Here is a 16,465-nt window from a genome sequence, read left to right as displayed (position 1 = left end):
AATGAATTATCACAGTGCTTTGCTCCACATTCGTTTCTTGACAACATGTGAAATACTAACACTAAGCATGTTACTTACTAATGCAAGGTAAAGTAAATAGCTAAGAATACAACGTAGTGTACTGAAAGCTATGAACTTACACAAAATGTGAGCTCATTTGGAAAGTGCAACAGATAAGAAACATAGCTGCACAGTCAGAGGATGGCTATGAACTGTGTAGTGTAGTGTAATGAAATCATTAAAACAGCCAGCAATCCTAGAGGAGATGAAAGGGAATTGAGTGCCAGTTGTAGAGGAAGCTGTACCTGTACAGCTCTAGCCATTAATATTGGAAAAAAGAAAACCAGCCCAAAATCCAGACACTCTAGAGCAGGACAAGTACAGACGAAAGTCTCTGCGGATGCCTGGGAAAATAAGTTTTGTTTGTTTTATACAGGGGAAATTAGTGGCATGGACTGTTCAGAAAAACAAAAACAGAGGTGGGATAACAGTGTTTCATAAATCAGGAGAAGAACCTTATCCCTGAGAGCTATTTAGCACAGAAGAAAAGCATATCAACAGGCTATAAAACTAAGGTAGACTCTTTTTTAAAGGCCTTCAGATGCAGATTGAAGAGCAGAAGGAAAACGCAACACAGGACTCCTATACTGAATGACCTGACATGCTGTGCTAAAGATTCAATACGGAAAAAAGGTGCAACAAAAGTTTCCATTACTGCACCTGATTCTGCACAGTAAGTCATCTTTACTTTCCTAAACTTGAGAGTTTCAGGATTTCCGGTAAAAACTGTAAGGGTGAGAAGAAAAGAACCCCAAGTGTAATAGAGATATAGCTGGATTTATGAACAAGATTCTACAGCAGGACTGATTTAGATAGCAGGGGCACTGGCTGCGTATCTCAGGTGGTCCCTCACAGAGGAAAACTCTAAAATACACATGTAGGTGTATTTGTGTGCCTATGTAAAGTACAGGACAAACTGAAATAAACAGTGAACCTTACAAAAAGCTTATGCCAAGCCCTCTCCAGCACACCGTCAATTACATTGTGAGATGCAAGACTGGAAGGAGAGTTTGGAAGTGGGGCGGAGGGGTTGGGGGGGGAAGGTAACCGCAAATTTCTTCAAATACCTTCTGCTCAAAGATGCTTCAGAAAATTAAGTGATGTTTTTTAAATACCTGCCTTGCAACCAAAACCAGTGTGTCAGGTTGACTGCTGATTTTTGCATTGACTGCTCAGTTGACAAAGTGAAAGAGATGCAGAATTTGTATTCAAGCCCTCCAAGTGGGATTTTAGTATTATTTGTTTTATTTTAGAAGAGTTTCAAATGCATTCCAGTTCTCCAACAAAGGAAGAATGACTGTTTTTGCAAATACATTACAATAATCTGATGCAATATACAGCACAGAATCCAAAATCAAAACTTTTGTCATAGTTTTACCATGGACAATCAATATTCCAGCATGAAAGCGTTCTGCAAAGAGCCCAGGACTCAACTGCAGTTCAGTTTGACTGCCTGTCAAATTGACTGTGAAAGGGATGTAACTAGCAGTGGGAGCAAACAGTGCAATGTGTATTTTCCTAGAACAGGGAAGCTAAGCCAACCCAAAGTGTAAATTCCCACTATTCTGACTGCTTGTGGTAGGTAACAGAGCAATCCCTGGAAGGTGGGTCTGATTCCTGTTTACTTGCATAGTGTGCAAGCTAACCCACAACCAGGATGTCTGATAAATCTTGCTACTCAGACTAGCTTCTTGAATGGGTTGTAACAATTCTCATTATCTGACTAGAAGAAAACTGACAGCATTTCTGACATTACCTAGCAACATCAACTTTTTTCCGGTCATCAAAACATTCCATTTCCCTGGTAGGCGTCTGACGCAACACAGTAGGCGATTTTCTTGCCTTTCTTTTCTCATCTGCTCCATTTTCTCCATCTGAACTGCAGAGTGGGGAAGAAAAAGAAAAAAAAAAAAAAAAGAAAGAAAAAAGAGAGAGAAACGTGTATTGCAGGATTCATGCCAATGTCAAATGCCACTTTAAAATACAACATGTATTAAAGAACAAAATTATGAGTTATCTTTTATATTAAGGTCCTGAAAAGTCTTCATCTAATGACTTGACAGTATTATACATCTGAACAGTATTCTGAGCTCCAGTACTGGAATTTCAGCAATGAAGAGAGGAGAATTCAAGTACTGCCATGGATATTTCAGTGCTCACAAAATTTGTAGCTCTAGCTTCCATTTCAAAGAGAATGTCTCATTTAGGAAAAATGCATTCCATGTTCACTACTCAGATCCAATGACTAATGGAAATTACTTTGATTGGCAAGTTGGGAGAAAAACATCCTGCATGTTGCAAGAGGAAGCTGGGTCCTATTTTGCCTCTCACTTACCTCTTCTGTGAGAGTCCACCTGCAGGATTTTCACAATGAAGTGTCCTCTAAAAGTATCAAAAGTGCTGGTTTTATTTTACAAAAGCAGCACTGCCACCAAAGCACATTGCCTTCTCACAGCACAGGACACTGCTTCAGAAATATATGTTAAGGAACCAGAGTCTGAGGGCTAATAGATGTGCTATCAGGGCCTTTCCCTGGCTTCCCTTTTCATAATTTTCTAATAAAATGTAAGCTCAGAAAATTTAGAGGAAAAGAGCTGTCATTAATAGCAGGGTCTGAAGAACAACTATACTTTAAAATAAGACATGGCATATATATATATACATGGCATATATATATATGTATACATATACACCCCCTCCTTCGGAAGACTGAAGCCTCAGACTACAGGATGCTCTTAGCATTAAAGAAGAAAGCTGAACTATGTTGCCCATTAATTTAATGCCTGGCCTGAATCACCCCATTTACAGAAGCTTTCCCTCATAATGTTTAACTTCTGCTATTTTAGGGCAACGACACAGCCACTGCCATCATGTGATAGTGTCTTTACAATAAACAGTTTCTTTTCCTACTAAGACAAAAGTTTCCCTGACAGAATTTCACAGACTAATTTAATCTCTCTTCTTTTAGGAAGGGCATAAAAAGATCCATTGTTTTGATTACACTTTGGCAAATAAGATCAGAAGATACACCACACAACACCTTCTTAACTGAGATCTAATGAGGTGGTATCCTACCTTGCAGCTAACCTAGAGCTTATGTCACAGGACAAAACCCATGGAGTTTTGTCTTATTGGTGTTGAGACTTGTTCTCAAGGCATCTTATGTTTACATACAGCAAGTATTCCCCTATCTAATCTTTCCTCCACCCTCAGCACTCCCCACCACAGGGGCACTGAATTGACACTTCCTAAGTCACACTTTGTGTATACTTGAAAGTGTTACAGCACTAATAAAGTCAATAAGGAAAACCACAATTTTTTCCTCATTACTTCACTCTTGGATCAGCCCTGCTTGACCACAAGGCAACAGCATTAATTTTCAGCCAACATAAACTAGAATTAAATGGGCAATCCAAGAGATTCAAGCAGAACCCAATCTTTTGCCTGAAAAATCCAAATAAGCAGTTTTATGGTGTTTGAGATTTTAAGCAGAGAGAACTGCCAACCCAAGGTGCTCCCTGTAAGCATAGGGAAGCTTATATTCCAAAAGTCTGCAAATCCTGCAAATGTCTTAGTCATAGTCTTGCTATCTTGTTATATTTCTGTTCCCTAAATTCTCAGGCTTCAAGGGAGGCCAGAGAATACCAGACACGAGTGGGATGAGGAACAGGGCAAGGCAAAACTGTCAGGTTCAGTCACACCTGCATTTCAAAAGAGCAGAGCAGCATGGAAACTCCCAAGTGAATAAGACTACATGACACAGCAGCATTTTAAAGATATAGTTGCTTGAGCCTGGAGCCTGACTGGTGTCCATCATTGCCTTGGGCAGCCTGCTATTCTTACACTGCAATGCTATCGACTGCTCAAAGCAGTCTGTATCACACCCACACATCCGTACTACAAATTTGTTTCAAAAATACCTATTACACAGGTTTTAATGTTCACTTACACCTCCCAGCATGGTTATATGTTTTGTTGCTCTTAAATGCTTTATTTACTTACCACTCATATTCCCTTTTCCCTCACCCATAAGTTAATTGCTTCTTTACCAATTAAACCCAGGAGCCTGTTCTGTCCTGTCTGTCTTCCCTATTAACCACTACTGCTTCTGAACCTCTACTGTCCAAACTCATTCCCTCCAGCTGCTTTCAGATGGCAGAGAGCTAGGGCATCTCAACATGCTAATCTTCCCGCCTGTTGTGTGTGGACATGCTGAGCTATCTTACACCAGTCTGGTCACCTCTCCAGGATCATCTTCTGCAGCTGAGAACAGGCAGAGTGTACCCAAACACAGCAAGACTTTCCTCCAAAATATCTCAGTCATGAGTAGACTCACCTGTGTAACACATGCCACTGACAGTAGCAATTCCGTGTATTCCTACTAGCTGATACAGTTTTGCTATGTCTATCCTTCACCCTAGCTCCCATATGCCCCCTTCATATAACGAAAAACTACGTAAGGGTTTGTCCTCATGCTTCTGATAACTAGCTCCACACAGCAGCTAAGTTCCTAGTAGGTGTCTTTAAAGTATCAGAAGAATCTCAGCTGACCTTCTGGAGAAGGAAAGATCACAGGTATGACCCAAAACAAGTCACAAGCAAATTAAAGCACTCCTTACATTTCACATGTGAGTCAAGATTCATAAATGCTTTGTAAAAAGAGCACAAAAGCCAGCAATCATGAAAAAAAAAAAAGTTAGAACAAGTGCACTTAAGAGACAAAGTGATGCTCACTATAACTGTCAGCAGCAGTTGCATACAAGTCAGCTATATTTGCAAATACCAGGGCAAAGCATATAAACTTTGCAACATCAGGACTTTGTTGATACAAAAATAAACATTTTTCAAATTGAACGTACATTGTGTATTTGGTACTACTACTGAGGCTATTTAAAATAACAGCTAAAAGAAAAAAATAAAAGATCTGTCTCCAGTTTCCAAATAAAGTAAGTTGTCATAGGGAGTACTTTCAAAGCCAAGTCTTGCGCTTACTACGGGATCGTATCTTGTATCTAAGCAAGTTAAAATAAACATTAGTTGCAAGCACTCTAACAAAACTTTTTACAAGAAATGTTTCTTTCCCTTTTTTAAATATACACCAATAACTGAACAGAGTAATTTAAGATTAAATCACAGAAAAGGGAAAGTGCTATGAAATACATTAATCAAGGCAGTGGACTAAGTTTCATTCTAATGAAGTGTTCAAGAGTACATTATTCATCAATGTATTTTAAAAGTCAGAGGAATTTAATCTCTTCTGATTTGAATGGTTTCTGTGAAACAAAAACTTTGACAGACAGGTGTGTCAAGTTACTTGTACCGCAGAAAGTTTTCTGAACTTCAGAAGGTTTTCTGGTTTGCCGGTAATCTTCTCCAGGACCTGAAAAATTCAGACTTCCTGTGAAAATTATGCTGTCTCACATTAATGAGGATCTTTCAAGAGGAAAAAAATTAAGACAGTAATCTAAACCATAAACTTTTCCCCTGTTCCCTTCAAAACTAGTTTGAATAAGAAGTACTGAAGAGAAATAATGAGACACATGCTAATAGGTCACAGTTTGGAAAGTGAGCCTTAAAGAACAACCATTGTCTTCGACAACCCCAGTATAGTCTCATCAGACACGAACAGTTCTCAGGCATACATAAGAGATATCAAAACCTCCAGAACTATACAGTGGTTACTGTCTTTAATTCCCCACAACCACACAAACCTTTCTACAAAGCTTCCTCAGATCCGCCCCAAAGGACACCCATGCTACTTGGTCCACCTGATAACAGGTCTAAAAAGTTCAGAAGCCACAATAAGCTGCGACAAACCAGTCCCCCAGTCCACAAACTGCAGATCAGTTATGTAGGAGGAAAAAGGCATCTTGAATAACCAGAGATGTTAGCTACAACTTCAATTACTTGCAAAACTGCAGCCAAACCAATATTTCCCTAGGGTTTAACATGAGCCAGCACTGCTGCAACATTCTCTCTGTGGATGGAGCATACATATCAGATCATCATGTTACCTTAGAAGCCCTGTTACCCTGCGTCATCTCTTTCATATAAAAAGGATTAATTTTGCAACAGCAGTTAGACTGCTGTTACTGCATATGATCAACCAAAAGAGAGCAGAGTAATTTCTCCCCTACTGTCCACAACTATGCTTGGTACAAGGTATGTGGAAATACCCATCACAGATACAGTGACATTCTGTATCTTTTGGTGCTGTTGGGTAGCTGTTGGATTTACTGGGTAGCTGTTAGCATACGGAAAGGAACTGACAAATCAAAGTAGTGTGGAAGGCCCAAATACAAAGAGATATGTTATTTAAACTATTCTTACTCCCAGACATGAGTCTATTTAGATAAGGGAATTGGTTACTCTTTCAGAAACTAAAAGCCAGAGGGAGAGGCTCAAAACATTTCAGGATCCCAAATCAAGATGACAGACTTTGACAGGCTTAAAAGCAGAGGAGATGAAGCAGGATGAAGACACCTAGGCAGCATCCAGGAGACATACCAGCAACATGCTTCAAGCAGAGATGACTGTGAGGGGGTAAGATGAAATGTGCTAATGCTGGAAAGGACACTCTGCTTAGCATGCTGCAGGCCAGAGGCCTCCTCCTCAGCACAGGCTTTCCATGACCTATCATGCCCTGAAGGAGCAATCATCTCAACCTTCCTTTTGCTAGGCCTGAAGTCTTAAGTCTTCCTTCAGAAGGTATGTTCCATCATTCCACTGAACATCTTTCCTACACTGCACCAGCCTGAACGAACCTTTTTTGGATAGCTAATCAAAATCCGGAGTGCTTTATCTGATGAGCTTCCTTTCATACCTTACACAGTTAAACTATTTCACCACTGGAGTGAAAAAAATACCTTTTCCATTGTAAAATTTCTTGCTGTCCTCTTCACAGAAGATTAGAGTGGTCTCCACACTGGATGAACTAACAACAGTGCTCAAGTAGAGGATTTAGATGTTGTCTGTTTCTACAAACACTGCTCACTCAGAAGCAAAATGCCTCCAGTGGCACTACAGCCATGCTCCAGTGTTAGGTGGTACAAGGCACTGTTTATGGGAGAAAATAGATCTCCTAAAAAACATGCCTCAGAATAATGTTATGATTTAATCTACTTCTAAGACCAAGTATCGCTTTTACTGTGCAAATGGAAAGCCGAACATTGACTATCACTGAGACTCCAAAACTACTAAAATAGGCAGAAAATGAGCTAATCATAAAGGAGCAGACAGCTGCTATAATACATGTTAAGCATAGCCATAATGTATGCATTTGGTATTTGTATAATTCCATATATTTAGCACACAGCTTGTATTTAAGGCTGAAAAGTGAAGGAAGTGACGCAGCTGATTCTGAAGTACGGCATTTCTTATGTATTTTTTTATGACAGATATACAGCCAGCAGATGCATTTATACCAAATATGGAGAGCAGCAAAGCATTAATGAAGGAGCAGAAATGTGAAACCTTGCATGAGGGAAAGGGTCAATTTGTTAATATGAATAGGTATGAACCAGACTGAGATTTAACTACCACAGGTTGTTCAAGGAGCAGGCTAGTTCTCTTCTCATGAGATCACAGCCAAACAGCATAATGGAGGCAAATACAGCTGCACATTAATTGAATATCACATGCATATGGATGAGCACACATGCATATATACCACATGTTTCTCTATGCACTTTTAGGATGAAACAGGACTGCAGGCACAGGTGGTGACATCTCAATGTCAGCTAGCATCAAAAGAGAAACCAACCCAATTGTTAAAGACTTGTGTTAACTGTAAATCTTATTTTATATATCAAGGTAATTCATTTCAGAAATATCTACTGTATTCTATTTCACAGCTACCTCTTGGAACACAATTACTCACCCGTGAGTAGTTTCTTATGTCTGTGTTGCTATATATTTATTAAAAGGATGAATTAAATTTTTGAGTTAATTCTGAACAAATCCCTCCAACACTGTCAAGGATAGAGGAAGTCAGGTTTTTTTCCTCAACTGAATAGACATTTCACACAATAACCAGATCAGGTTTCACACTACCTTACCACTTGTACATCAGCAAGATCACTGTGACACTGCAGACGTCATTAGCAAGTATGTAAATTCTCTGCTCTAAATACCATCTATTATTAACTGGCTGTATTCCCTGTCTAATCAAAACCAGACTGCTATCAAGTTCCATAGAAAAAAAAACAAACAACAAAAAAAACCCACAGAAGAATTCCCTGTGCTCTGAAACACGAGACACTATAACAAGGTATTTTATTAAGTTAACACTAGAAAAGGAACATAAGCTATTTAGCTCTATTGTCTTTTCAAGAGTTTCCGTTTCAGATATCCACTTCAAAAAGCAAAAGCCCTCTCGTATTTATCTTCACTCAACTCCACAAGATTCCCATGAAACAGTTTTCATTGGAGTCTCAGCAGGGTGACCAACAACTATTTATCTGAACATAAGCATGGCCAAATCCAACACAAAACACAAATCTCGACAGACACATTTCTGAAAAAAATGTGAAGGAAAAGACCTTAGGGGAGACATTCATTCACATCTGCTTTGGTCTGGAGTATGTGTTCTTTTCATTCTCCAACTTGCTGGCAGCCTTTAGGAGGAAAGTTTTTCCTATCTCCCAGTTCTAGCCTACCTTATCTTCTAAACCAGAAGAAGTCAAAAAATAGGATCAAAATTCCTACTGAAGACGAAGCATGTAGCCTTATATCAGATCACATTTTTAGCTTTAGCTTCCAGAGGTAACAGGGAAAAGGGAAAAGAAAGAAGAATTTCTGATCTACAACTTGTTCAGGGTGCAGAAAAGAGGGCAAAGGCACTTAAGTGTCAGGTCTACCAGTTATCCTATACCAAATTCAATAAAAAAGATAAATACTGCATCTGTACACAATCCATGTGTCCAGTATGACCTCATAGGCATCTATCAGTTAGATCTGCTCTGTAACTCAGGCAGAAACAACACAAATCTTTCTCTGGAACAATGCGAGCATCTTTACAAATGAGGCCTCCTCACCAGAGCATAAGCACAAAGGTTTAGCCTCATTACCTAAAGCTACATCTCTGTTTTCTGGCAGAAGAACTCCAGAGCAACATGCCTCCACATGATACCAGACTTGGCTGCCAGTTTGTCAGCATTAATTGTGCGTTTGAAAAAATGGAGTAGTTATATTGGATCGAATTAGGATTAAAAAAAGGCAAAAAAAAAAAAAGCAGACACCAGCAATTATATTAACAACTGCTATTAAGAATGCAGAACAGCCAGAGATAATAGCATAAGTTTGGGAGCAATGTTACCAACCCCTTTATTCCCTTCTCTGCTGCTTAAGAAAAACAAAGTTAAAAAATGAAGCTACCATGAATCACTTGATCAGAAGCTTCTGTTTTATTGCACTTTTAGAAATAATGACTCAATATGCTGCACACAAAGTTTTTTACTCAATGTACACAGGAAGAAATAATTTTGGTTCTTCAGACAGGTTATATACAAAGAGAAGGATGGCTGGGCTTGATCATGCAACAGTTTCTTTGAGAACTGGCATTGACAACAGATAATCCACACTCTTTAATGAGATTTCTCTGTTTAAAAGCTGACACTAATTGAGCAGAGAAAATTTAAAAGTACGTATTTCAAGGGATGCCTGAGTACAACGGTTTTTGTGGGTTCCCCATCAAGAATAGTGCCCAACAAGGCCTAATGCAAAACACTAACTGAGATGAAAACGAATATCTAATTGTGTCCATCTACCCTGTTTCATCACACCTTCCATCAAGGATAGAAGTGGATCAAAGTGAAATCTCTGTTGGAGGCTCGCTCTTCACCAAGAGTCTGGCAATGCTGAATTTCCCATAATTATCTTTGTTACCTACAATTTTTCTTACAAGCCCACCTATGTGTTCACGGAAAAGACCAGAACAATGTACATAATCTAATACAAAAGCTATTATTTCACAGTAGGAAATACTCGCTTCCAACAATGGGTCTAACTGATGCTAATCACAACAGTGCCTTTGACTGCCACACTGTATATAAGGAACCATTTTCCTTCTGAAGTCTTGGAAAAAGACATTCTTATTAGAATCAGATGTGACATGTGGCGGCCAGATCCCTGCTAGTGCCAGCTTGACTTTATATTTTCTGTGTCACCAGGACAGTGAGTCTGAATGCTCTGTGAGCCTCCTTCTTCAGCATGAGCCTTTCTGCTGGCCGCACGCTGTCCTCCATGGCAACACCCACTCTTTCCTATGCTGGCCATAGCATATCCACATGTATTGTAAAATTTCAGAAAATCATATAGGCATACATATAATTTTGTTATTTACTGGACTTTGTATTGTAACACTCCTTCTTGTCCAGAAAAAGGCTGAACAAGCATAAATGGCTCTTCTTGAGCTAGTGTAGCATAAGCAGTAGATCAAAATTACCACCAAGAGTCTTTTGCCTAGGTGGTCTATCTGTCCTAAACAGCCTGAACTAAGATTCCCAGAGGGCTAAACCACTGATGCACCTACAGGAATGGCTCTTTGTAGAGGACATGCCTAGGTATGGTTGGTTTTTGGAGGGACATCAGGAACTGTTGTTTCATAGTAAAGTAACTGGAAGGCTTCCCCCATATATCCACAGAAGAAGGTGGCTTCAGTCTGCCTCTACATCTTCCAACCTGCCAAGTTTCTTTCCCTGTTGCCTATCTGCACTCTGCACATTATTTCCTGCTGCTTTCTTTCTGGAAGCTTATTACCTCCCTCACCTTAGACTGCTATTTTTCAAGGATGGAGGCAGAAGCCAGTCAAAGCCACGTAGAAGTTTAGTTAAAAGAAGTGAATACTTTGGTACGGCACTGAAGCTCAGTTACCAGGGAATGAAGAGGCAACTGTGTTCTCCTTGTACGTATGCTACAACCCCTGGTTCTCCCTTTTATTCATGTGTCCCACCTCTCAGTATGTAATTCCATTACTGTAACAACCACCCCAGCATGAGACAGCACATTACACCATTTTACGAAGAGGAGACAAGGGCTAGCAGGGAGCAGTTGCCCATGTCCTCCTGGAGTCTCCCACTGAACCTTGCATTATCTGGAAGGAAAAATGGATGTTTTAAACATTTGTTTACAGCTTTCTGGCAAGAAAACATAATCACTCTGTAATTTTGGATAGCTCAGAGATCTTCTAGATAAAGCAAGAAGTTTCTTTTCAAGGAAAAGCAGAGAAACAGGGAAAGACAACTTGTCCTACTGTATTCCTATTATCTGCAGAGAAATTATTTGCTCTGTGATAACAATATTTGAAAAGACTTTTGCTGATCAGCTTAGCTGGATCCAGACAGCTACCTATGAATTTTGGTTAAATTAAATACTACAGAAGAGGTCTGTAAAGATTGCTAGACCAAACAAAAGATCTCTCTGGTATAACAGTAACCCAAGTCTACAAAGGTTAAGTGGAAAGGATATATACGGACTTGGCAACAGCTATATACAGAGCATGAAGATCATTAGTCCCAGCAGTGGTATCATTAGATAAGCACATAATTTCCAACCACATGACTGCAACATTTATGGAGATGGTGGTAAGAAGACAATACTCTGATACTACAGTTATGCATCATGTGCCAAATAACTGGCAACAAATCCTGCTGCCTAAAGCTTATCTGTAATATTATGTTGCCTAACGAGCATTTCTCACAGACTACATACAGCCAATAAAGGTAGCACATTGGGAGTATTTCAGGTTAGCCAATGAGGCACTTTGGTACAAAAAGCCTGTTCAGATTCATATCGTGCATTTACACATGGCACAATTATTTTTAAAAAGCTGCTTTTATAACTTAAGCATGTATATACAGTGAACAAAGTAAGAATGACACGAAAAAAGTAAAAAATAGCAGCAATTAAAAAACATCATCATGAACAAATGGAGGTAATCCAGACTGGAAAACTCTTTTCTGTCACACCTCAAATTTAAATGTTTCACTTTGCAAGCCTATCCTTCTTTTCAGATCACACATTACAACTTTTGCTATAAAAATAGGGAAGAACTACCAGGCAAGAATTAAAAAACATGGTACTTAATATGTGTTAATATCTTCATCCACTGAAATTACAGAACATGAATAACATAGACACATACCTATGCCTTTTTCCCTTCACAAAAAACCAGTAGAAGTTTGGCTGCTGGAAAGGAGTTAACCTGGATCAAAGCTGAAATAAAACTTTGAATCAGTAATAAATAACCTCCCCCTTCTTCTCTGCATTTTGTGTTTCTCTCCAGTAAGAGAGTTTAGGGAAAAAAAGTGAGTTATGAGTATTGCAGAGGTCAGTCAATTAATTGTCTTTTAACTTAAGTAACAGTTATTAGGAAACATCTGTTGTTATGGCAGCATAATACATCAGACAAACAAACCATAAAAATCACATTCTCTCTTTTCCCAGAAGTACGTAATTTGCCTGTAAGCATTTTCCACTGATTTCAGTAGCATACTTTCCCTGGTATCTGCAATGTATTTTTGCTCAAAAAATCCCCTCTCCATACCTTTCAGAGTCTTAAGTCCTAGTCTCCTTATTTCTTTAAGTTACACTCAGTAACTGGACATTACCTTATGCTGTAACTGTAAGGGGACAGAATGTGCCACTTAATGTTAGTGGTATCTTACCATACAGTAACTCAGCACATTGCCCTAATACAGACAGGTTTAATCGTACTAGGCCAAATACTATCTGTGGAAACCAGAAAATGCCATATTGACTTCAACAGAAGCAAGTATGCGTGAAAGCAGAAGGATGCAGACATGGAATATGAACTCCTTGTTACTACACCTCTGCCATTTCTCCTTAACGTACCACAATCTGTTTTCAATGATACAACATCTGTTCCACAAGCTGTCCCTGCAGTGGGACTGACAGCTTCTGAGGCAGGTCCAGTGCCACTGCAAACATAACACACCCCACTTTCAAATCAGAAAAATAAATACCCTCTAAATACAATGCAAATGTTAACTCCTTTTTGGCCTGAGGCCACCTCAGAATGTAATGGTCAGGGAACACCACCTGGAAGGCATTTTCTGTCCAGGAACTTCTGATTTGCTTGGGAGAAACTCCACGTAATGACAAACTTTTGGCACGTGACTATTTTGGGTCTGTGTAATAGCATTGTGCACCTTCCACACAGTGTTACTTCTGGGATTGTACAACCCACAGAGATGTTTTGCAAACTTTGCAAAGATACAACTATTGCTAAACATGCCAGAGAAGCCCATTTTCTAAATCAGTATGAATGTACTTAACCTTCTGTTTAAAGTTCCTGAATCACTGGCAGATAAACATAATCTTCTCATATCTCATCTTGAGATGATAAAGAAAAAACAATACAGCAACAACAAGAAAACCAAAACCCAAAACCTTCTACAGCTTCAATCTTTCAGAAGCACCCATCCCCCAGGGACACCTCTACGGTAACAGCAGAAGCCCACCGAGCTATAAAGTCCATCTCTAAACTGAACAAGACTTTAAGCATACCTCCAAAAAGTACAGATTACAGTACAAACATAAAGCTCTCTCCCCTGAGCTTTGAAAAACACTAAGAGATTCCCTAAGCCTCTGTAGCTCTGCTAGGACTTTTTTCAAATAGAGGTCAGCATAAGCACTGTTGATCGCATATTGTTCCCTGGAAGTACATGAAGGGAATGAAACTGCACCACAACCACACACACTTATTTATGAATTTTTCTAAAAACAAATCTTCAGCAATGCAACTTTTAGCAAGTTCACTTCTAACTGAATCAAAACCAAGATTCTGTTCTTGTCCTTCAGCTGAACAATCCTCCCTGTAGCTTCACATTAGTCAAACCAAAGTTACTTGGCTTCTGAGCTTAACTCACAGTCAAACGAACATGACAGTTTCTCAGAAGGGTCCAGCTACCAGTTAAATGGGATTGGCAAACAAATTCCAACTTTGTTTCCAGCCAGCAAATGAGTAAACAATTTCGTAGTTTAAGACAAAGCACTTCAACTTTTTTGCCTACTCCAGTCTTTTCACCTCCTGCTGCCCAGGCTAGTATTGCTGAACACTGTAGCTTGGAGCATAACAGACCACCTAGCTTTCCCCTGCATGACACCTACTTTCTAGTGATCAGCAAAAATTGACAGCTAAAAAAAGGAGACTCATAGCAAGTGAGACGTCTCCATTTATCACACTGGTTAAGACTGACCTCACTTCTACAACTGTAGCCAATTCAGCACTGAACGACTAAACACCTGGGGACAAAGCAGAGGGTCAGTTAGTTAGTTGGTGCACGTACAGCGTCTCTGACATCAAGCTTTCTATACATTTAGACTCCTAGTCCTGTTATCGAGAGAAAAATCCGACACAGATCCTGCATACCTGAAGAACTTCATTAGGTTCATTGGCATAATTCTGTGTGGGGGATTAGAACCCAAGGCTTGAAGTCGGAAGGCTCTAGAGAAGGTGGGGGAATTACACCTCATTTGTAATGTGAAGTCACTGATGTGACTACACCGTACAGGATAAAGGACACTTAGAAGACACTTTGATTCCCAATGCTCTCTAACAAGCAAGTTATTTCTGGCAACAGATTTCGTTGCAACACATACTTTGGGAATACACCTGCTTAAGAGACCAGGGATACAACAGTTGGGGAAACTTGCTCTCCTTTCTCCTGGAGGCTGTTTAAGATTAAATCGTTGTGAAGAAAAGTTCTTTGGGGAGGGAAATCATCCCAGATTAGGAGAAAGTAACTTTTTTTTTTCCTTTTGAGGAGAAAGACACAGATTTTTTTAGTTTCTAGTTTCGCAGATGCTTAACTTCTCAAACAGCATCCTTGGGACTGTCAAGTTCCATGTGAATTGGGAGCCCGGTATGGAACTAGACAGATGCTTGATTCTAGCAAAATTTTCACATGTTGGTCATTACCATGGCATACAAGCACCTAAACAACTTGAGACCTCCACAGGAAGCCAAAGACCAATGCAGGAGATGCAGCCTTTAACCCTTGACACCCCCAGCCACCATCAGAGGGCTGGGAAGGTCAGTGGCCTCAGGGGAGTGCAGGGAACCCTCCCACCCCTGGAAGGGGAAGCCCTCCAACTTCCCTATATTCCATCAACTAGCCTAAGCAGCCTTTACCAGCCAGCAAGGCCTCCTCTTCCTCCCGAGGAACATGAAGTATTTTCGATCTCTTCATCTGCTCAATATTTACAGTAGCTCTCAGGTTAAAAAGTAGAAGGAGGCTGGCTATGGGTATGGCCCTGCTGGGCAACCACGCCAAGGCAGGCAAGCGCCCACCGCCTTGCCGGAGCAGCCCGTCCCATCTCTGGCAGGTACACAATTCAGACTGAACTCCCATTTTCCTGCGTCTTGCCTACATCAAAGTTTGTGAACTTTTGACAAAGTTCTGGGCTTTCTTGGCACCCAGAGGAGAGGATCGCAGCTTCCCGCTGGAGCCCATGCGCATTACTGCAAGTGAAAAAGCACAGCTGCTGGATTTCCGTGCCACGGCAGAGAAGGCTTTCCAGTCTGTTGCACGAAATTACCAGAAGCGGTATTTCTACGCCTTGCTCCCGAAAGTACGACTTCAGAGTTTAACGCTGTGCTCGGGGCCGCCTCCCGAAGGGCGCGGACCTCGGCTGAGCAGAGACAGATGTTCGTGCTTCATTTAAGCCTGGAGGCGGAGACCCCTCGGCGACTCTTCCCCACGAACTTCAAACCAAAGCCAACGCCCAGAACAGCGAAGCCCCCACCGCGCCGCCGAGCCCAGAGCCCGCCGCCCCGGGGAGCCTCCCCCGCCGCCGCCGCCGCCGTGACTCCGCCGAATCACTCTGCGCGGCCGCCGCTCCCCCGCGGGGCGGCCCGGGCAGGAGCCGCCGCCTCGTCGCCGCGGGGCTGCGCGGGGTCCCCGCGGGCGGCCGCCCCCGCTCCCGGCCCAGGCAGTACTCACAGCCGCGGGGCGCCCCTGTTTTCCCGCCTGCCGGCGGCCCGCGCAGCCTTCGGCTCCTCCGCATCGCACCGCTGCTCGGTCGTCAGCACCATCGGCACCCCACAGCCCGCCGCCGCCGCCCGGCACTAAACCGGCGGGCCAGGCCGCCCCGCCCCCGCCGCGGGGCGGGCCCCGCCGCCGCCGCCGCCGTCCTGGGCCGTCTGGAGCCGGAGCACGGGCCCGCAGCGAGAAGCCGCTAAAAACCGGTTCCGCCCGTCCGGGGGCTGGCTGCCGCCTCGGGCCGCGGCGGAAGGTCGGCCCCGGTTGCGGCCGCGAAGTGACTGAGGCGGCCCCGAGAGCCGGCGCTCCCCGCGTGGCCGATCCGCTACGCGCCTTACATTACTCAGTCGGGACGTTGTGGCGTGAGACGCTGCCTCCCGCTGGCTCGAACAAAAGGCGTC

At 41.8% G+C, this 16,465-nt stretch overlaps 1 protein-coding gene across 1 annotated transcript in view; it reads right to left on the bottom strand.

Moving 5' to 3' along the window:
* The window catches only part of GRAMD2B (GRAM domain containing 2B), a 32,389-nt gene extending 16,272 nt beyond the window's left edge, over positions 1-16,117 (bottom strand). Inside the window, exons 1-2 of the mRNA XM_049794881.1 lie at positions 16,026-16,117; positions 1,817-1,939 (exon numbers count right to left, since the gene is read on the bottom strand). Coding sequence (XP_049650838.1) covers positions 1,817-1,939; positions 16,026-16,117 — 215 coding nt within the window. The remainder of the gene's footprint in view (positions 1-1,816; positions 1,940-16,025) is intronic.
* Between the last annotated feature and the right edge of the window lie 348 nt (positions 16,118-16,465).

Source organism: Accipiter gentilis, chromosome Z (genome assembly GCF_929443795.1).
Source record: "Accipiter gentilis chromosome Z, bAccGen1.1, whole genome shotgun sequence".
Taxonomy (NCBI): Eukaryota; Metazoa; Chordata; class Aves; order Accipitriformes; family Accipitridae; genus Astur; species Astur gentilis.
This window is presented reverse-complemented; position numbering and strand designations above follow the sequence as displayed.